The sequence below is a fragment of the Bubalus bubalis genome, chromosome 9, assembly GCF_019923935.1.
Source record: "Bubalus bubalis isolate 160015118507 breed Murrah chromosome 9, NDDB_SH_1, whole genome shotgun sequence".
Lineage (NCBI taxonomy): Eukaryota > Metazoa > Chordata > Mammalia > Artiodactyla > Bovidae > Bubalus > Bubalus bubalis.
In genome coordinates, this window is record NC_059165.1 from 42,844,162 (window position 1) to 42,866,643 (window position 22,482).

The 22,482-nt window shown below is 42.3% G+C and overlaps 1 protein-coding gene, 1 long non-coding RNA gene and 1 other non-coding gene across 12 annotated transcripts in view; 2 read left to right on the top strand and 1 right to left on the bottom strand.

Moving 5' to 3' along the window:
- The window catches only part of LOC102398120 (T cell immunoglobulin and mucin domain containing 4), a 29,124-nt gene extending 14,279 nt beyond the window's left edge, over positions 1-14,845 (top strand). Inside the window, exons 5-8 of one of the 2 annotated variants that reach the window (XM_006051402.4) lie at positions 10,580-10,626; positions 12,204-12,297; positions 13,647-13,686; positions 14,695-14,845. In XM_006051402.4, coding sequence (XP_006051464.4) covers positions 10,580-10,626; positions 12,204-12,297; positions 13,647-13,686; positions 14,695-14,767 — 254 coding nt within the window. In that variant the 3' untranslated portion in view covers positions 14,768-14,845. Of the gene's footprint in view, positions 1-2,202; positions 2,259-10,579; positions 10,627-12,203; positions 12,298-13,646; positions 13,687-14,694 lie in introns of those variants that run through there. The other variant, XR_326908.4, reaches the window with a different exon arrangement.
- Positions 1-22,482, bottom strand: part of LOC112586852 — a 67,000-nt gene that overhangs the window by 35,519 nt on the left and 8,999 nt on the right. For 6 of the 9 annotated variants that reach the window (XR_003111317.3, XR_003111319.3, XR_006553253.2 and 3 more), the window contains exons 2-5: positions 8,254-8,380; positions 7,309-7,513; positions 1,808-1,907; positions 29-166 (exon numbers count right to left, since the gene is read on the bottom strand). This is a non-coding gene — a long non-coding RNA (uncharacterized LOC112586852). Of the gene's footprint in view, positions 1-28; positions 167-1,807; positions 1,908-7,308; positions 7,514-8,253; positions 8,381-8,626; positions 9,968-22,482 lie in introns of those variants that run through there. The other 3 variants (XR_006553248.2, XR_006553249.2, XR_006553250.2) reach the window with 3 other exon arrangements.
- Positions 13,298-13,370, top strand: TRNAG-UCC. Its single transcript has one exon. It is a non-coding gene; the product is annotated as a tRNA-Gly (tRNA).

Here is a 22,482-nt window from a genome sequence, read left to right on the forward strand (position 1 = left end):
GGATGAAGCAAAGCTCATTTTCACTCACAAATGCCAGTGTCAAGAGGGAAGAAATTGGATGCAGCTGATTTCAAAGGCAACATCTTTTGCCAAGCATTAGCTGATTTGTTTTATCTCTCAGGCCCAGTGCTGTTCGTTCGCTGGAATCAGTTGGGAGGCCGGCAGTCTGGGGATAAAGGAAAAAGGACAAAAAGTGGATTCTCAGGATGCTTTTCTCAATAGTGTTACATTCTACCAACCATACAAATGTTTTTTTTCTTTCATTAATAAACTTGGAATTGAATCGTGCAATTCTAGCACGTAACAGTTCACCTTCAGAAAGGCCAACCAAATAAGACATGTCTTATTTGGAGAGGCATGTCTGTGGTAAGGCAATCAGAGTGAAAATGAAATTACATACCAGCCACTGGAACTAGAACTTGAAGCTGGCTCTAAGAGGGTCCTCACCCATGGTTAGCCAGGTGAGCTGGGTGATCACTGCAGACCACAGTGTCCCTCGGACACCAAGTCAGGCACTGGAGACATCCCTGGTTTCACAGGAGGGTGGGATCAGTGGATAAACCACAGCGAGCTCTGTGAAGAGGTGAGGAATCCGTTCTCCCACTGTGAACAAGTCAATGAACAAAGGTACCAATGGCCCTTGGGGAGAACCTCCCCACACTTGTGGAATCTTAACTCCTGTGATACCCAGAAGCAGAAGAGGAGAATGAAGTGGAATTTGTAATCAGACACCATTGTTCTACCTTTAGTAGCATTTGGGCACTAGCTTTGCACCTTTGGGCAAAATACGAGACCTCTCTGGGCTTCAGTTTCCTTCTCTTTCAATAATTCTGCCCAAGTTTACTTACCCCATAGATACATTTTGAAGTCCAAATATGAAAAATAAATGTGAAAGTGCTTTGTGCATTTTCAACTACTTCCCTTATTGCACTAGCAGCAGCAGCAATATCAATAATAATTTTTAGAATCTCTTTCCAGAAACTGCACCCATCTAGACAGCAGAGGGCTAGGGTTCCATTCCAACTGGACCACTTCCCACTATGCCATGAAACAGCGTGGTCAGTCACCCTCCGGCACTGATCTCTTTAGAACAAGTGTGTGTGAGCTCTTGCTATATGTTCCGAAGGCCACAGAACCCAGAGCACAAGAGCTTAGGCTCTGCAGGTGGAAAATCCTGGCTCTGAAGTTTGCTTTCTGCCTTCCTAGCTCTGTCAGTTGAGCCAGTCGCCTGACATCTCGAGGCCACAGGACTCCTGCTGTGAGATGAGGACAGTCCTGGTGCCTAGCACAGAACACTCTGAGATCAACTGTGGAAAACACACTGAGCTGGGCGTGAAGTGAGCACTTGGTGCCTGGCACCCACTTATTACTCTTGTTGCTAATAATCCAGAGGGCTCTCTGTGAAATGTGCACCTTGCCTGCAGTGAAGATTTATTGATCAGCTGGTGGGGGCAGAGCAGGGATAGGCATTGCCCTACAGAGAGGAGTCCAGGGATGACGTCTTGTTGGTGTTTCACCAAGACGTGCACATACCAGCACATGAAAGCAGTAGCCTGAGGTGGTGACTCTGGGCTTTCCCAAGGATGAGGGTGTTTGTGTTGCTGGGGCATCCTTGGAGGCAGTGGAAGTTTGAGGCACAGTTTGGAACTGGGTGACTCTTAAATAATGATGTTCTAGAATCTCTGGTGTCCTTCTGTTACCTCACCTGTGTGAAATGCGAAGTCATCGTTTCTCCCCTTTATGAGCCACTTGGGGGACTGATACTAAATTTACTCTCTGTTTCCTTTCAAAATTAAGTAGATCCTACCTAATTTTGCCCTTGGAGGTAAGGAACGCCAGATTCACGTAGGTGATGCTCTGTTGATTGATTGAAGTTCACAGTACTCTTGTTGATCATTCGGAGGTCTCTAAAATTTAAAGACAGCATGTGAATTCAGTAAATGATTCTTTCTATTTTCAAAACACGTTTTGAAATTCCACATCTGTCTTAGTGCTGCCAAGTGAGGTCAGAAAATATGGGTTCTGGTCACTCACTTTAATTGTTACTCATCACTGTGAAACCCTGAAGGAGTGAAACTGTCTCTCTAGATTTAAATTTTTCTCTTGATTAAAACAAGGGAACCAGAGGAGATAATTTTGAATTTCTTTCAAATCTGAAATATTCAGACTTGGGATCCTTTTCCTGTCCTTTGGATTTTTAAGGCCATACCACAACTAATCCACAAGGGGACAGCATAAGCCATTGCTGCCTATGAAAGGTAAGAAACTTCTCTGAAGCCTTGAAGTTGTCACTTTTAAAATTCTGCTGCTGCTGCTGCTAAGTCCTTCAGTCGCTTCCGACTCTGTGCGACCCCATAGACGGCAGCTCACCAGGCTCCCCCGTCCCTGGGATTCTCCAGGCAAGAACACTGGAGTGGGTTGCCATTTCCTTCTCCAATGCATGAAAGTGAAAAGTGAAAGTGAAGTCGCTCAGTGGTGTCCGACTCTTATCAACCCCATGGACTGCAGCCTACCAGGCTCCTCCATCCATGGGATTTTTCAGGCAAGAGTACTGGAGTGGGTTGCCATTGCCTTCTCTTTTAAAATTCTAGGGGTGTGTTAAGATTGTATCATAGAACTGACTTATTTCAGAGTTAAATTTGTTTTACAAGTAGAGACAGATGAGTCCCAGTGTCTATGAATTCAGTAATGAGCCTGCATACGTAATATATGCACTGAGAAGATAGTGCCAGGTAATTTCTGGTGTGAAATTCAATGGTTAGAGCGTTCATGGTTTCAAATACAATTTTAATATGCCCTTATTCTATCAGAGTCATTACCATCAGGATTTTTTGAGTCATTCAGAGTTGGGTTCAAATTTCCTTTTATTGTCTGTGTTACCTGAGGTGGAGTGGTTTAAACATTCAGCCTCAGTTTATACATCTGTGAAATGGGTTTTATAAGCACCAAAATGAAATCAGTTACATGAAGTGCTCATCCCTATGCTAGGCCTGCTAAGGTGCTCAGTAATTGATTCTGAGAAAAAGGTTCTAGGAATTTTGAATCACATTTCTGCTAAAAGACTAGAAATAGGGGCAATTTTCAGAATGGATTCTCAAAAATTTTTCTAGCCTAAAAATTCAGTGCCATTCCAGAATTGCACAAAGCACATGATTTTATTTGAGTGAGAGAGTGGGGTCTAGTCTACCCCCTCAGACATAAAACCACCTTGAAAGGAACTCTCTCGTCATCTTAGGGTCTGAAGGCTTTCAAAATTGTACTCAAAACTCATGGCATTCCCTTCTTCCAGAGACATTGTTTCAGGACTGGTAGATTCACTTAGCAGTAGTCAGCAAACTTCTCTGTGAATGGCCAGCGAGGACATCTTCAGGCCTCACAAGCCCCCGCGCTGTTCTCTGCCTCAGCTACTTACCCCTGCCTTAGCGCTGCAGGAGCAGTTGGAGACAGCACGTATGCAAATGATGCCTCCAGGCTTCCACAGCACCGAATCGATGCACAATGAAATATAAATTGCCTGCAGTTTTCATGTGTCATGAGTTCTTCTTTTGATTTTTTCCCCTCAACCATTAAAAAATATAAAAAGGATTCTTGACTCTGAGGCTGTGCAAAACCAGGTGGCAGGGGGATCTGGCCCTTAGGCCACCTTTGCAGGGCTCGATCTAGACTGTCCAGATAGTAGATGCGTTTCTTAGAAAGGACAGCTGTGAGTTTATTTCCATAGGTTCATTTTCTAGAGCGTGCACTGAACATCACCCGCTACCCTACTAGATGAGAAGTCCTCTGAAGGGAAAGGCTGTTTCCATGCCATACTCTTAAAGTTTAAACTTTATTTTTCGTGTTACAAAAATAAATACATGCTCTTGTAAAAGAAAAAGTTAAAACTATAAAATGGAAGTTTCTTGTTTTTCAAATATTTCCCCCAATCCTCGCCCTAGTGATTGAGATCAAGGGATAATTACTGTAACAGTTTGTGCTATGTCCTCTCAGATCATTTTTTTTTCCTTAACAACATAGTATAACAGCAATTAAAAAAAAAATCAAATTGTTTTCAGAATCATTCTCTCTATATTCTTTTAAATCGTGCTTTAAAGTTCATTCAACATTTTTTTTCAGTAAGTCTTTACTGCCAGGCTACTACCTATCATGCATAGATTACATAGACCTATATAAAATGGCTGGTATTTAAGCCATAAAAAAAAAAAAAAAACTTTTTATTTTGAAATAATTTTGGACTCCCACAGACTTGCAGAAAACAGTACAGAGAGATCTATACGTTCCTCCAGCTTCCCCTAGTGGTAAGATCTTACATTACAGTGAATTATCAAAAAGAAGAAATTTACATTGTTGCAATATGATTAACTTGACTACAAATTCTACTTGGATTTCACCAGTTTTTATATGCACCCACTATTATAAAAAACATATTTGACCTGTAAAAGCAACTAATATGTACATCCTATTTCATCTTTCTATTCCTCAGTACTCAGATCTTGAGAGGTACCTTTTTTTCTAATAGCACCACAAACCCTTTCTTTGGCTGTGGGTGAATGAATTTCTACCAGCTATCTTCAAAGTTTCTCTTAGAATGTCACCGTGGTCTGGCTTGAAATAAATGACACACACCCCAACAGTTTTCCCTTAACTCAGGCATTTTGCAAGGTTTCTAGTAATTAACACAAGAACACAGACTATTTTGAGCTTCCCTGGTAGCTCAGTAGTAAAGAATCCATCTGCCAATGCAGGACACAAGAGTTCGATCCCTGGGTTGGGAAGATCCCCTGGAGAAGGAAATGGCAACCCATTCCAGTGCTCTTGCCTGGGAAATCCCATGGACAGAGGAGTCTGGCGGGCTACAGTCCATGGGGTCGCAAAGAGTCAGACATGACTTAGCGACTGAACAACACAGAACATTTTATAAAGTTTTCACATTTGAGAAAGTTTAGAAATCATTTAAAGTATTAATTTTAAAAATTGAATTGCCTGCAATATCTCCACTCACAGCTGTAGTTAGCCTTTTGGATTTCTTTTTAGGTTTCTTTGGGGAACAAGAGGTATGTATGTGTTTGTATATATATTTTGAAGTATTTATGTATTCATTCCCTATACTAAGTATAGCTTTATATCCTTGAAAAAATTAGTATGTAATGATAATTTTCTCAGGTCATTCAAATACTTTGTAAAAAGTTATCCAGAGATATAAAAGTTAAATGGGACATAACAAAATCAGTTGGCGAAATAGCAGCATTTTCAGATGAATAAACTGTGGCTTAGAGAGAGAAAATATCTTGCCCAAGGTCACAGAGCCAGGAAGCCTGGGGGAAATATTTAGTGGTGGTAAAGCATAAGGTAGGCTGATTGGCAGTCTCACTGTGCTCTGAGGTCTAGGGTTGATTTTTTAACAGAAATTCCATTTTATCAGAGTACCCATGCATACCCAGAACTTAAGAGCCTAAAATTAAACCAGCTGCTACAGCTGCTGCTGCTAAGTCGCTTCAGTCGTGTCTGACTCTGTGCAACCCCATAGACTGCAGCCCACCAGGCTCCCTCGTCCCTGGGATTCTCCAGGCAAGAACACTGGAGTGGGTTGCCATTTCCTTCTCCAGTGCATGAAAGTGAAAAGTGAAAGTGAAGTCGCTCAGTGGTGTCCGACTCTTATCAACCCCATGGACTGCAGCCTACCAGGCTCCTCTGTCCGTGGGATTTTCCAGGCAAAAGTACTGGAGTGGGGTGCCATTGCCTTCTCCAAATTAAACCAGCAAACCATACTAACTTACAGTGAGAATCTAGCTGCCAAGGGGTCCCAATTTTGGTATTTTTTTGTGTAAATATATTCTCACCTTGTAGGAAAATCAGGTATTAATCAGAAGCATTGGTGAGTACATTTACCTGGGAAAAGCATGGTTAATTTTTAAGATTCATTTGTTGTTGTTATTACAATTTTACTAATTTAAGATAGATATTACACATATGTGGCCAAAGCACAAAGAACTTGTAAATAAAAAGTAACTTTCCTTTCATCCCTTGTGTAGACCCACTGTTGTCTAGGAAGATCTTAGAGGCCAGTGTCTCTGTCTCAGTTTTCTGTTGCTGTTATAAGAATTTACCAGAATGGTAGTCCCACGGACAGAGGAGCCTGGTAGGCCGCAGTCCATGGGGTGGCAAAAATCTCGATTGGGCTACTTGGCTTCTGAATTCTCTAGGGGAGAATCGAATTCCTTGTCTTTTCCAGCTTTTAGATGACACTTGCTTTCTTTGGCTTTGGACCCATTCCTCCATCTGTAAGTCAACAACATAACACCTACAAATCTTTCTTTCTGACCTTTTTCCGTCATCACGTAACCCAGCTTTGGCATTTTGACCTTCCTCTTATAAGAATACTTGTGATTGCACTGGAGCCACTGGCTAACCCAGGATAATCTTCCCATCTCAAGATCCTTCACTTACTTGTATTGCAAAGTCTCTTTTGCCATGTGCATATCACAAATTTCAAAGATTAGAACATGATAACTTTGGGTGTCGTTACTCTGCCTACCATAGTCTCCAAGCAACTCATTCTTTCCCTCTTGACCAGAATAACAATGTATTACAAGCGGTAAAACATTTATTGACAATTTGTTCAACATACCTCCACCTAGCATGTACATGCTGAAATATATCCCTCCCGGATAAATGTTGCAAGGATTCAATCTAATTAAATACAAACAGGAGCTCTCAATTTCCCCACTCCCAGTGGATGGCCTTGCGCAGCCCAGGTGAGCACCGAGCCCTCTCTGGAGACCACTGTTCTGGCCCGTCCCTTTTCTAGATTGAATGCAAGTCATGATGCTGAGCATTCCTTCTTGCCTCAGTGCAACATGTAGTTTACATGGTCCAGTTGTGCTTGAACTCCACTGTAATAAGGTTGTTAAGAGCATAGATGTTGGTGTCCATCTGACAGGTTCAAATTCCAGCCCCACCACCTTCGACCTGTCTGACCTTGGTCACATTGCTCAACCCTTGGAACCTCAGTTTTTTCACTGGCAATATGTGACAACGTCTTCCCTGCAGGGTTGTTCCTGATGATTAAATTTTCAGTGGAATGCTAGTAATAATATGATATTAGATTAATGCTCTTTTGAGCTTAAATGCCAGGCCTTTCAATTCCATTTAGTCTTTTCACATGTGCTCAGCACCCATTTCCTGATTCCTTCATAGGTTCTCTCATCCTTTGTATGTCGGTTCCCTTGCATTCCTGCATCAGGTTCCCAGGGCTATGGTAATAGTATCACAAACCACGTGGCTTAAAACAACAGAAATTTATTCACTCACAGTCCTGGTAGCCAGCAGTCTAAAATCCAGATGTCAGCAGAGACCTGTCCTCTCTGAATTCAGGCTCTAGAGGAGAATATTTCCTTGCCTCTTCCAGCTTCTGGTGCTGTATGGACTCCTTGATTGACCGCAGCATCACTCCCATCTCTCCTTCCATAGTCACATGACCTTCTCTGCCTGTGTCTCCCTGTTTCCTCTTCTCTTCCTAGGAAGATACCAGCCATTGGTATCTTTGAGGGCCGCTCCTCAATCTAGGATGACTTCATCTGAAAATCCTTAACTAATTACACCTGTAAAGACCGTCTTTCTAGATAAGGTTGCAAGATGAGGTTCAGCTTGCCCATGATTGTTGAGGCAGTCAGGTCTGCCCACTGTGTTTGCAGTGCCCTGTTATCTCTGCTCTTGGTTCTTAACAAACTCACTCCCTTCTGAAATGCCCCAGATCTGAAAATGTGGGCACTGCCAGCACAGTGGGCCAACCTGACCGTTTTAATGGGTTAATAGCCGATTTTTATAGTCTCAGGACAAAGAAAATTCCTGCTGGAAGGCTGGAGTTAGGTGATTGGTTGGGGCACTAAAGGATGTTTACTGGAGTGTGCATCTTTGCCTAACTGGAAGTCAGGAAGCTTGTTAGTGATGATCAGGGGTGCTTTCAGCAATGGTTACAAAGGGGCCCAGTCAGTTTCAGAGATCACCTTGGTTCTGGGCTCTGCTTCTGTGGCCTTGGTGCAACGCCTTGCACCTGTGGCCTGGGGCAGGACTCAACAAGATTTTGGGAGGTGTGGGGACAATATTCCACCTACTACAGTTGCCCCCTGACAGGATTGCTTTTCTGGCAAGTTCTGGGAGGCCCCTGCCTTCACCTGAATGTGCTCGTGGCAGGATTCAGGGCCTTGAGAGTGTAAAGCCAGCATAACACAGAAGACAAGAAACAGTAGTCTGCACCTGACTCCCACCCCTGCCGTTAGCATTGCTGCTGCTCAAGAGGAAGAAAAGCCAACCATCGATGTGTGTTTCTTGTTGCTTTTCGGTGTGTAACGCTGCAGTCCTGTGAGGGCTTCCATTCGGGTTTCTGGCATTTTCAGAAGAAAGAGGGAGAAGAAAAGGAGAAAGAGAAAAAGAGAAAGTACTGTTTGGTATCACTCAGCAGTGTGTGTCTCCCTTTAGAAGACTCCAATTTAAAATACAGATTAACTCTGACAAAACTGACCCAGGCTGGCTTTTCTCTTTGATGGTTTCAGTTTCGGGCTTACGTATCACAAATGATTGTAATACAACAGGATTTTGTCAGACCAGGGTAGGAATTTTGAATATTTACCTGAAATTTCCAGGTCTAGGGAATAATAGCTAGGAGAAAAAAAAACATTAAGTTGTAGGATATGAAAACATGTTGAATTTCCCCCCTCTAAGTTTTCTGCTCTTAGGCATTCTGCAAGTCACTTTCCCTTGAAACGTGCTCTCTTGTATCAAATTATAAACCTTACAAAATCTGTCACATTTCTCCTTTTGTCTTGAGTGTGAGGAAGCTTGGGGGAAACAGTGATCAATTTCAAGAATGATTAGCCTGGATATTTGTTACATTTGGGCCTCCTCTATGTGTGGCTCTGTGTTCTGCTTCTATCGGAAGTTTTTCTTGCACAGATGACTTTGCATCCCTGCCGGACAGTCTCCTCTGCCCTGGGACCCTGCTCTCACTCCCTGCTCTCTGCCTGCTTCCTATTCCTTCTCCTCCACCTCCTCTGACTTCCTCTTTCTGAACACGCAGCCCTTGGGTTTCTTGTACTCGCTGCTCCCTGGGTTTTATCTGCTCCCTGGATCCTCCAGCTCCAACCTCTTCCCCAGTTTGATTCAGATTCAAATCCGTCAGCTGCTTATTATGCAAATAGTGTTTGCATTGTTCCTGGGGTACCTTCCATCAGTGACTCTAAATTTGAGCTCCTCACCTTTCTCCCCCTGCCTTGCACATCTGCTCTTCCCAATCTGCTGACACTGGGTCAGGCAATGGCCCAGTGTCACGAGGACGAATAAGCTTTCAAGTTATCTGAGACTCATTTCAGTTCTGAGACTAACTCAGCTTTGAGTTATCTGAGACTTATCTCTTCCAGGAGATAGTGAAGGACAAGGGAAGCCTGGGGTGCTGCAGTCCATGGGGTCACAAAGAGTTGGAGACGACTTAGCTACTGAACAACAACAACACTTTGCTAATGTGCTGTAAATTTCATGAGGGTGGGGTCATGCCATATTCATCTCTGCATTCTTATAATACCCAGAACCATGCTTAGCATTTGGTAGATTCTGTTTTCTTGGTTGAACTTAACTATGTTATAAATAAATGATTCCATGTCTCAGCTTAAATTTCACATTCTCAAGAATGTGACCCTCGAGAGGTCACATTCTTATGACATATCAGCCATCTTATGATATATCCCTCTGACATCTTATACTATTTCTGCCCAGAGTTTTGCACAATTACTTTTCCAGCTATTCACAGTATTTGTTTAAATTTGGTTGTCTGTCCTAAGTTATAAGGGACTTACTAAAGAGCCTTTACTGGTGGCTCAAAGGTAAAGAATCCACCTGCCAATGCAGGACACAAGGGTTTGATCCCTGGGTCAGGAAGATCCTTTGGGGAAGGAAATGGCAACCCACTCCAGTATTCTTGACTGGAATTCCCATGAACAGAGGATCCTGGCTGGCTGCAGTCCATAGAATCACAAAAGAGTCAGACAAGACTTAGCAACTAAACAACAACTAAGTTGTAAATTCTGTTGAGAAGGTCGATTGTGCGGCTAGAATAGTGCATGGCCTATTATAAACGCTTAATAAAAATTTGTTAACTGACAGACTGAAAAATTTTCTTTCAGGATAAAAGTCCTGAATTTACTACTGGTGGTTAAAGAAAAATTAGATTCAATTGCCTGGTGACTAATTGCCTAATGACTCACTCTACCCATCTATAAAATGGAGATGCTCCTGGGGGATAATATTAGACAGCAGATGAGCTTTAGATAGAAACATATCAAAATAAAAATGGCTGTGGCGGATAAAATAAAATTAAAAAAAAGGAAAAAAAAACTATACCATAAGTATTTGTTAATGTCATTAAAGATAATTTGAAAATAAAAAAATAATAAAAATAAAAATGGATAAATAAATTATGCAAAAAAAGAAAACCAGGATTAAAAGATTAAGCAATCAACTAAAATGTTTCAGGATGTAGCATTTTATTCTCCCATAGGAAATATAAGCATTATTTTCTCTTTCTCCTCAGCACCTGAGACATCATTTCTTGTGCAAAATGAACTCGAACCAGAACAGGTAAAACTTTGTGTGAAGTATTTTGAAGCATATGACTTAGAGTTTTAAAATCCACAATAAACATTTGCAGAAATGGATTAGGCGGAGCATATCTATCCAAGGGCAAAATGCATTACAACTGTTATGAAATAGTGGAGGATTTGTAGACACTCATGGCAGAAATGACATTGATATCATACTTCTATATGTATAGATGCTTTGAAAAGAAAAAAAGAAATATATATATATATATATATATATACATACATATATATAAACATTGAAACTATTATGTGGTCCCTCTGGCGGCCCAGGATTAGGGACATCCTACAGCATCAACACCTGTCACCAGCATTCCTCTTATTTTCTGAGCTTATCTGTCATTCATTTTTATTATTACAAAAGTGATTCACCACTGCTTCATGGGAATCCTCCAGGCAGTATAAACAGCCTATAAAGGAAAAGTGAAGGTCTCATCCCTTCTTCCTTCTTCCCTTTCTCTCTCCTCAAAGAGAGGTGATTGTGCTGTGTTTACTGCCTTGTAAGAGAAGGGACTGGAAGTTGAAGGGATGCAGCCTGGCCTGGCCAATGGGACATGGTGTAGCCCCCAGGGAACTGGATGCTGCCCATAGAGTGGTGCTTCTCAGACTATTTGGTGTCAGGACCCCTTTATATTCCTAAAAATTAGAACTGAGAAATTAAAAACAATATGAATTCATTAAAAGGGATAACAAATATGTTAATGCAAATAATATTTTATGAAAAATAAGGACATTTTCCCAGGACTTCCCTGATGGTAGAGGCATTACGACACCGTGCTTCCAATACAGAGGGCATAAGTTTGATCCTTGGTTGGGGAACTAAGATCCCACATGCTGTGTGGTGTGGCCAAGAAAACAAAAACAAATAACCTAGTTTTTCCTGAATTAAAAAAATATATTAGTGAAGAAAGTGGCATTGTTTTACAAATTTACAAGTCTTATTAATGTCTGGCTCAGTAAGGGATAGAGGATCTCACGTCTGCTTTCATATTACATCATCAGAGCCTCGACACCTTCACATCACAGATCATACAATCGAGACCTCTGGGAAACTGCAATGCAGGTCTCATGAAAGAATGACAGTAAAAATAGCAAATAATGTGTCCTGAAAATCATTTTGATCTCATGGAGGGATCCCCTGGCTATACTTTGAGAATCACTGCTGCAGAAAATTTGAAATCGAGTTCCACTTTCTCTTTTACCTGGTTACCTCTAGAAGTCTAAGTCAGCCAGGAGAAGAACTGAACAGGGTAGGTTGAACTGAAAGGATTTAGGCGATGGCCAGCCAAGTGATTCGACAGTGGAGAGCCCAGCTCACAGCAATCTGCCTGATGCTTAAGAGTTAGGAAAATTTGGGGGCTCTGGGTAAAACGTTTCAGATTCTCCAAGATTTTTTTTTTAAATTTAACTTGTAAGGCTGGCTTTGTTCTTGAAATGCATTGGGCAAAATGTGGTGGGCTGCAGTGAGAGGGTGACTAGCAGGCTTGCTGGTGATGGCAAATAGGGAGGATGATGTTGGGAAATGAGTGGCCAAGGGGCTTCCCTGTGTCTCACCAGATAAGAATGACCAGCATCTACGATCTGCTCATGATCATTGCTCCTTCCCTGGGATTCGTGCTGTTGGCATTGCTTCTGGCGTTTTTTCTTCGAGGTAAGGAGGGCAGGACCAGGTGGGGTAAAGCCTTTCAGGGTTTTGGAAACTCCAGGAGAATCTGAGAGTGGATAGATTTTGCTTCCTGCCCCTGTCTGCTCTCCCCCACCCCATTCCTTAGAGCCCCACTTCTATCATTGCCCTCACCTATCAAGGAGGATAACAGGTAAACTTATTCTCCCTGAGATGCCAAAGGCTTTGAACATCATCTCCTGATAATGTTTATGTTTTGAGAAAGAAAAACAACATAAAATAAGAGCACCTTTGTTTACTAGACACTTACTCTGTGTGTTTTCTGATGCTGTATTTTTGACATCTCCTAATTCATTTCATCCTCCTGACTCCCTTAAGTGGCAAGTACTGTCTTATCTCTGTCTTGGGGTGGAGGACTCTTCTGATTGGGAATGCCTCCAGGTAGAGAGCCATGAGTCATCCTAGTCTTATTTGTTTGCTTAAAGTAAAACTTCCTCACCTAAGATCCAGAGAGAGAACTCCAGGGAACCAGTAAAATCCTTGAAATGTTCACATTTTTATTTTTCAGGGGGTAGGGTCCATGATTGTCATTAGATTCTCCAGCTGGTCCACAACCTTGTATCTGCCCTCCCCCATCTTCAAAAAAAGTTTTAAAGCAAATGCATAAGGAAGTCATGAACCAGGGTTTATCATTTCATGCAAAGTACAGGCACATAAAATGGTCCTGTAAAAATGGGGGAAAAAAGTTCTCTATAGTCATTAATAGAAGCTGGTAATGAGGATCTCTGACTAGCAATAATCATCTCAGCCTGTTTGAGCAACAATAGTGAAACTTATGTGTCTCTACACCTATCCCTAGTGAACACTGCAGAAGGAAATTTGGAGCTTAGTGGACATTTGCCATTAACCGTCATACAAAGTCATGTTACAGTTTGCGAAATTCTGGGTGTATGTCCTAAGGAAGTGTTTTAACACCCAAGTGAGTAATTGAATTTAAGTAACTTAAGAATAAATCAGCTTAGGGAATTCCCTGATGATCCAGTGGTTAAGACTCTGCACTTCCAATGCAGAGTGCACAGGTTCAAACCCTGGTCAGGGAACTAAGATCCCATAAGCCATGCTGCATGGACAAAAATAAGGAACTTAAAACCGTTGTCTATAATGTTGGAACAATCTTGTAATTGGTGGGAAGAAATGAGAGGCCAAAAGAAGCAATCATCTGATCTGGGAAAGGAGTGGCTTTCTCTGCCAAGTCCAATTCCTAAGTTTCCACCTTTGGACCACCTCTGCTCTTCATAAGGTTGCTCTGTGCTTCCCCAGCATTTCGTTCACATAAGTACAGCTACTCTGCTTCTAACATGGCCTTGTCTTTTCAGGGAAATTCGTGAAAGCCAATTGTTTCCAGAAACACACCAGGTAATTCATCTTGCATGACTGATTGCTGTAATGATTGTACAAGCTGTTGCAAATGATTAGATACTATTCAGTGGTTTAATGCCTTGGGCTTGCATTCTGATTAAATATAGAGCTGGAGAGACGTGGCCTTAGAGGTAAAAAAGTTGTGGGGATTCAGCTTGCATTAACCTCTGTCTTGGATAACACTGTGGTATTTGTCCAAGATGCAAATATACTAGCAGCTTGCATTAGCAGAAGTATGTCGCACAAAAGAAGGAAAGTGATATGCCATTTTACCCATTACTTGCTCAACTCTGGGTGACTCACTTCAAAAGGTCATTGTTAAACTGGAGTTCATTGAGGGAGTGTTGGCAGCATGGAAAATGACAAAAACATAAACAGTTTCATTCCTGGGATTTAATTCCTCTACCAAATTAGGCCACAGGACCAGTTTTTTGTTTTGTCTTTTTATTTATTTATTTTTTTCCTGTTTTTTTTTTTTAAATTTTATTTTACTTTTAAACTTTACAATATTGTTTTGTCTTTTTAAAAAAACAGTTTGAAGAGTCTCTGGAAAGTGATTTTGCGTATCTGTCCTGTTACATAGGTTTTTTGGAAAAGAAATGAAAGGATTTTGTGTAAACTGTGATTAAGAACTTGTTTTCACTTAATAATTGTATCATTACTACAATATCTATAAATAAGTAAATATTAATAAGTGGGAAAATTGAGGGTTAGCAAGGTAATTTTTCTAAGTCATACTTGGAGATCCTCCTGGTAAACAAACACATTTAGATAATGTTTTTATGTTTTGCTAACACAAGAACTTTAAATCTCCTTATTATAATAGATAGGCAAAAAGCCTTTTATCTCCTGTGGCCTCAGTTTTCCCATCTGTGAAATAAGAGGCTTGGACTGGATGGACTCTGGGCCATTTTAACTCCTTGGTTAGTCATTTTGTAATTTAGCAGCATCCATTGGTTGCTGGTCTTGGTGTTCTCATCAGCAGGCTCTCTTCTCTCTTTATAGGCTAGACAATGTTGGAGAAGGTAAAGATGTCCTCAGTGGAACAGAAGATGAAGATGGTCTTTTCACCCTGTAATGTGCCCCTTTTTCTTAGGACTGACAATGTGGGTATGACACGTGAATCATCAAAATAAGTCTTAGAATTTTTTCTGAATCCATCTATTGCACTGGTGTCTCTGATGCGTCTTGCTTTAGTTTCACATGCGAGAGTTATTTTAGAGACCACACTGTCTCTGTCTCATGCTTTAATCTCTGTAGTGTCACCGCGGTAGTAGTGACGCTGTAGACTTGCTGTGTCACAAGTCCACAATATACCTGAACGCCTTCAGTGACGGTGAACTCACTATTGCACCTAAGGAAGTCCATTCAATCTCAGGGCACTTCTGAGACTTAAAAACATGTAAAACAAAGTCTGTGGAATCACACCATCATTTTGATGTACCTCTAAAAGGCCCAGATTTTCTTTTATTTTCCATTTACAATTATGTATCTTTAAAGATGGGGGCTCAGAGGTTAAAGCATCTGCTTGCATCTGTCTGCAATGCAAGAGACCTGGGTTCGATTCCTGGGTCGGGAAGATCCCTTGGAGAAGGAAATGGCAGCCCACTCCAGTATTCTTGCCTGGAGAATCCCATGGACAGAGGAGCCTGGTGGGCTGCAGTCCACGGGGTCATGAAGAGTCGGACACGAATGAGCGACTTCGCTCACTCAAAGATGACCATAGTGTCACATCTTAATTCTTGCTTGGGGAATTTAATTTTGGAAACAGGCAAGAGTTCATCACAGTAAGGTAAGGTAAATAATGTGGATGTTCAAAAGGGCCAATCCCTGGATGATGTGACTGAGGCAGTCCAGATCAGTTTCTCTAAGTATATAGTCCATGGGAACTGGCTCCTCAGTAAGAACAGATTTATTTAAACACTTTCAGAGCCAGTAACATGACGAACCATGGAGAGAGGTTAAAACAAGCAGTCATTGACTGAATGGAAAGAATGTGCACCTCAGTGAGAGGCCTCTGGCTGGGAAGAAATGTGGAAAGTCAGCTGGGGCTGAAAGAAATTTGCCGGAAATACTTCCTGGTATGTTTGGGGCAGTAGCTACTCATAAAATAGGTGCACAGTCTTTCCAGGTAGCCATGCTTTATATTTTGACTCTCTTGACATTACTTTAAAAGAGGGAAAAAGTACCAGTCTTATCACTTGACCACTACAGCCTCTAGATCCCTCCATTGTTAGTTCACACAAATAGAGTAGTTAATAAAAGCACCCCCTCTCACCCAAGCACTTGGAGAACCACCTGCCCAGAGCAGCCAGCCCTCTGCATCGCTCACCTGGTGCCAAGAGGAGTGGTAGGGTTGGACTTGTAAGGAAGGAAGGAAGGAAATAACTAGCAGCACACGGGTTGCTTCTTTATTTGGCTTGGCTTTCCGCTCTGTGGTAATTCAAAATACTGGAAATGACCAGCAGGCTAAATTCAGATTTAGAACCTGGGGATGGGCGGGTGGGGGGCTATGGATCTAGAATCAGGTACAGGGCTTCAGTGTCCCCATCTGGAAAATGGGGTGGGACTAGGTGACCTTGTACAGACGGTCAGGTTTTAAAATTTTGTGGGTTAATGAGACACCCCATCCTAACTTAGCTCATGCTCCCTACCCACCTTCCCAAACCACCACCAATACCACCACCGACTTGGGTCTGACTAGAAGAGATGACAGCAAATACCACGCTCCCTAAACCTAATATCTCAGCTCAGTAAGTATATTTGTATTTTGCCAGGAGCCATCTACTGTCTTTTCCCAAGTATGTTTCTGACCCTTGATCAGATTCAGAAACACTTAAATGAGTAATCACAGAATTTTATAAATGATAATGTCCTTTAGGAGCCTCTAGATAGTAGCTTTCAACCCTAGCTGAACACTGCAATTATCTGGGGAATTTTTATGTTGATTCCTGGGTTCCACCCTTTAGGAGGTCTTTTGGTAATTGATCTGGGGTGTGTGACCTGGGCATCTGATTTTATTATTTATTTATTTATTTTTAATGCTCCGGGTGGTTGGTGAGAACCATTGCTCTCACTCTGTGGCTCTGAAACTGGGCGCTTCAGACCAGCAGCCGGAGCATCTCCTGGAACTTGTTAATCACACGCATTCTCCTCCCACCTCACACCTACTGACTCAGAAACTTCAGCGAGGAGCCCAGAGATCTGTGTTTTAATTTGTTCTAAGTTAAGATGTGCCCTAGAATTTGAAAACTATGGCAGCATATAATTTCTAACAGGAAGGTGGAGATTTTAAGAAAAGACTCTTCTGTAACCAGGGCCCAGTGATGATTGGCATGGCCACAGAGGTGGGTGGGGGTGGGGTGTTAGTTTCCAGCAGCCAATGGCCAAGGTCCCAGTGGAGTCATCGGCCCTCAGTCAAGTTAGCATTACTTTCTGCTGGATTCTTAGGGTAGCTCCTAACTACACTCACCAACTAAGCTCCTTTCCCTCTCCAATTTGTCCTCCATGCTGTGGCAGAGGAATCTTCCAAATGCAGATATAAGATTCCTGTCTCCTATTTTCCACTCAAGGGGACTTAGAGGAAACACCCTTAGGCTCTGCCCCAGGCTGCAGTGGGGAGCTCAGAGGCCAGGCAGCTGATAAGGAGGAATGAAGATGTGGGAGTGAAGTGGCCTAAACTGACATGGAATGTTGTGTGTCTACTTACAGGCACTCACACCACACTTAGTAAAAAACATCCTCGAACTGGATGGCCATGAACTGGAACAAAGCAGCCAGTGTGCGATTCAAAGGTCTAGGGGGTGAGTGTGGGAGTCACAGGATAAAGAATGAATACATCCAGAATTCTTACCCTGAGACTCCTTGATCAGAGCAAGTGGTTGGGGTACTGGTTCCTCTTTCCCTCTCTGTGCCATCAGGATGAATTGGTAGCATCTACAAACAGCCCCCTTGTACCTACTGTGTGGTTGGCCCAGAGGAGAGAATCACTTCCCTCAAGAAGCTTAAAAATTTTAATGTGACAAAACCCACATGGGAACCATGCATCATGTTTGTGTTTCCACAAGGAAAGACTTTAGTGGAGACAGAGTTCTGACAGCTGTTTTTACATGGTAGGACCACAGTCAGACCTTGAGGATTTAGAGCAGCCTAATTCTACAACCTGGACCTTGGCCTTTCTAGGCTAAGTGAAAGAGATCACATCTCATCCTTAGAAGCATTTGCTGTGTTCCAGGGTCTCTACCACATTGAAACATATACATTACCGTGTGTAAAATAGATAACTAGCAGGAAGTTGCTGTATAACACAGGGAGATAAACCCTTAGTCTGTGTCAACCTTGACAATCAAGAGGGGACATATGTATGCTTATAGCTGATTCACCTTGTTCTATGGCAGAAACCAATACAACATTGTAAAGCAATTATCCTCCAATTAAAAAAATCAAGGCAAGATCACTGGATCCTCACAGCCACCCAGTGAAACAGGTATATTATTCTCGAGAAAACAGAAAAACAAAAAGAGCTGAAAGACTTTGCTCATAGTCCTACCCCTGTGACAGAGCTGGTCTGGAACCAGGCCTGAAGGACTCCATGCTCTAACCGATACCCCGTCCTTCACCATGACAGCCCTTGTAAAATCTCACACATTTAAAACTGAGGCATTGACCGGAGTTGGTCTGAATTAGATTTTAGTTGACTCAGATCCAGGGCAACCTGAGAGTTATGATGGTTCTCCAGTGCCAACCCCTTTATAGCTCAGTCTTCCCCAGTCCCCATATTATTTACTCAGAGTCTATTTGCATTTGTGGAGGAAGCTGCTAGTGAAGAAGCTGGCAGGAACCTTAATGAAGCCAGGTGGGACCCATTGAAATGGGAATGTGTTGAACTAAGTTATGAAGAAATGAAGCCAGCTGTCAGCAGGCTTAATGAAAGGTTAACAGGAATCCTGCAATGGGTGGCTGGGGAGACTCTGTCTCTCTGAAGAAAACAAAAAGTTGAGAAGTGGGTTCCCTGCCTGGAGGCAAGAGCAGAGTGAGGAAGCCGCTTGTAACCGAAAGGCTGGGTCTGAGATAGAGTTTCATTTAGATTTGTAAACATGTTACAGTCTCAAGAAAAAAAAAAAAAAAGAAATAAAGAACTGTGAGTTCTCAGCTCTCTGAGCATCAAAGGCCAGCAAAGGGAAGTGTTCCTGAATATGAGGAAGCTAACGCTGCTGAGCAGTATCCTGGGAAGCCTTGGAGATGGCTGCTCCCAAAGCAGAAGGTGGGTTCACTGTCTGTGCTGTTAATGTGTACTTCTGCAGAGGTAGCTTTATTCATGTTGCATAAGTCATCGGGGGATGGGGAAGCAGGAAAAGCCCTTCACATCCTTCGACTGAACTCCCATTTCGTAGTTGCTGAACCTGAGGCCCAGAGAGGAGGAACTGGTTACCAACGGGGCTATATAGAAAGCCAGTGCTAGGACAGACAGCTAAACCACAAACCCCAGATTTATCTGTACATACTGCGTGCTGTGCTCACTCATGTCTGACTCTTGCAACCCTATGAACTGTAGCCCATCGGGCTCCTCTGTACATGGGATTCTCCAGACAAGAATACTGGAGTGGGTTGCCATTTCCTTCTCCAAGGGATCCTCCTGACCCAGAGATCAAACTGTGTCTCCTGAGTCTCCTGCATTAGCAGGCAGATTGTTTACCACTGGGGAGCCCCAGGTGATAGGATAAGAGTATCTATGGCCATATGATAATCTTCTCAGAATTTTCTAATTCCACTTGGATCTGCTTGATTCTTCACTCTTTTGAAGTCACATTCTTTAAGCTCTTATTGGGCCTACAACTCACATTTCTTTCCCTTATGCTTGTCTTTCTCAGCACACACTTGACCCTGTTGGACTCCCTCCTGTTCCTAGAAAGGAGGAATCGGATGCTACAGTGCAAAGCTTGACTGTTGCTTTCTTAGAGCTGCCACCATTAACTAGAGTGACCAATTTGTCCCAGTTTTAAGACTGAAAATTCTGGCACGCAAGAACCTTACCACCTTGGTGTCCGACAAACTGGGATGGTTGGTCAGCCCAAGTACAAGCAACACTCCTTTGAGTTCTTTAATATAGTGTCCCTGAACTTGGCTTTACTTCAGGCATTATTTTTTTTTTTTCCTGTGACTTTGCAATTGGACCCAAGGGGAGTTTAATTTCGGAATGGTGGCCCAGACTGTAAAGAATATGCCTGCAAGGCAGGAGATCCTTTGTCAGGAAGATCCCCTGAAGGAGGGAATTGCTCCCTGCTCCAGTGTTCTTGCCTGGAGAACTCCATGGACAGAGGAGCCTGACAGGCTATAGTCCATGGGGTCTCAAAGAGATGGACATGACTGAGTGACTAACACTTTCACTTCCAGCATTATAGACTACTAAATCTATATTCTAAGACCCTTGTTCTGCAAAATGTGGGCCTCAGACAGCTGTTTTCATCACCTGCGAGCTTGTTAGGAATGCAGAATATCAGTGGCACCCCAGACCTTCAGAATCTGCATTTAAACAAGACCTCTGTGTGATTCATATGCACATTAAAGATCAAGAAGTACTTGTCCAAAGCACTGATCTTCAAACGTGTCTGTACACTGGAACACTGTGGGGAACTTAAAAAAATCCTGAAGCTGGATTCCCCTCTGCTCTCCTGGTTTAAGTTCCATGGGGGAGACCTGGGTTTCAGGAGTTTTGAAAGCACCTCAGGTAATTCTACTATACAGCCATGTTTGCAAAGCACTGGTCTACAGGGAGGGCAGCTTTGCACCAGAAAGCAATATTGCTAATTAATCAGGATAACTCTTGGCCTAAGTCACAAGTTAATGTGGGTCTAGTACCCTCATGTGAGTTTGCTCCAAGAAATGATCAATAAAATTTCTCAAGAAGATCTGCAATGACAAGATAATGACCTCAATGTCCCATTTACTGTGGACAAGGCCCATTAAAGTAATTAAAAACCAAGATAAAATATTTGGTCTGTGGAAAGTGATAATGAGAAAATAGCAAAGATAAACAGAGAAGGAATGTCTGGAGGGGCAAGGTGATGCTATTAATCTGTTAAAAGATATCAGAGGGATAATGAGATGGCAGTAAGATGACAAGGGACATGTGGAGAATGGGTTCATTGGAAGCCTTTGTGTCGAAGAAGCAACTTGGTCAAAGGCAAGCCTGTGCCCTTTGGCACCTAATTGCAACAGGAGTCCCCATGTATGTGTGAATTTGGTGACAGGAGTACAACCACCAAGCACACACCTTTGTAGAAGGCCACTGCTAGTTACAGGGAATGGATATCTTAGCAGTGACACCAGGTTACTGTTGATCACAAGGAACAGTTAATGGTTTTAGTGCTTTTCTAAGCATGTGAAGATGCAAGAATCCAAGTTCATAAAAATTTCCCCCTGAAAATATCTAATTATCAGAAGGCCTGTTCTGCCCTTTTCCCCAGAGAACAGAGCACCTCATTCCTGATCTCTACCCTGAACTTCCTTTGGATATGTTAAAGATCAGCAGCCAGAGGGCCAGTTACTCAATCCTTGTTGAGCCAGATGGGGAGTGACATTCTTTAGTTGACGATGAGATGTTAGAGTCTTTGTGACTTTCCTTGACTCTACCCTCTTGATCCCAAGATGGCTGCCACAGCTCTAAAATACCCTTCCACAAAAGCATCACAAGCAGGAAGGAAGAGGTAGATGGGAAATGGGAAATGGGACTTTCCCCCTGATATGATACTTACCTTTTTTCAAAAAGGGAACTATTTCCTAGAATCAACCAGAGAACTTCCCCATATATTTCACTGCCCATACATTTCACTGGGTCACAGACCCATCCTTTAGCAAGGGGAACTGAAAGCTGTCTGGGACCAATTTACACCAACTGTTATAGGCTATGCACACTGCCATTCAGGCAAAACTTAGGATCAGTCTGCATGGAGAAACTGGGAATAGTTGTTGGGTAATGCTGAAGAAGTGGAACGGTTCTATGAAGACCTACAAGACCTTTTAGAAATAATACCCCAAAACGGTGTCCTTTTCATTATAGGGGACTGGAATGCAAAAGTAGGAGGTCAAGAAACACCTGGTGTAACAGACAAATTTAGCCTTGGAGTACGAAATGAAGCAGGGCAAAGGCTAATACAGTTTTGCTGAGAGAACGCACTGGTCATAGCAAACACCCTCTTCCAACAACACAAGAGAAGACTCTACACATGGACATCATCAGAAGGTCAGCATCAAAATCAGATTGATTATATTCTTTGCAGCCAAAGATAGAGAAGCTGTATACAGTCACCAAAAATAAGACCAGGAGCTGGCTGTGGCTCAGATCATGAACTCCTTATTGCCAAATTCAGATATAAATTGAAGAAAGTAGAGAAAACCACTAGACCATTCAGGTATTGACCTAAATCAAATCCCTTATGATTATACACTGGAAGTGAGAAATAGATTTAAGGGACTAGATCTGATGGACAGAGTGCCTGATGAACTGGTCAGAGGTTTGTGACATTGTACAGGAGACAGGGATCAAGACCATCCCCATGGAAAAGAAATGCAAAAAAGCAAAATGGCTGTCTGAGGAGGCCTTACAAAGATCTGTGAAAAGAAGAGAAGTGAAAAGGAAAGATATTCCCATTTGAATGTAGAGTTCCAAAGAATAGCAAGGAGAGATAAGAAAGTCTTCCTCAGTGATCAATTCAAAGAAATAGAGGAAAACAACAGAATGGGAAAGACTAGAGATCTCTTCAAGAAAATTAGAGATACCAAGGGCACATTTCA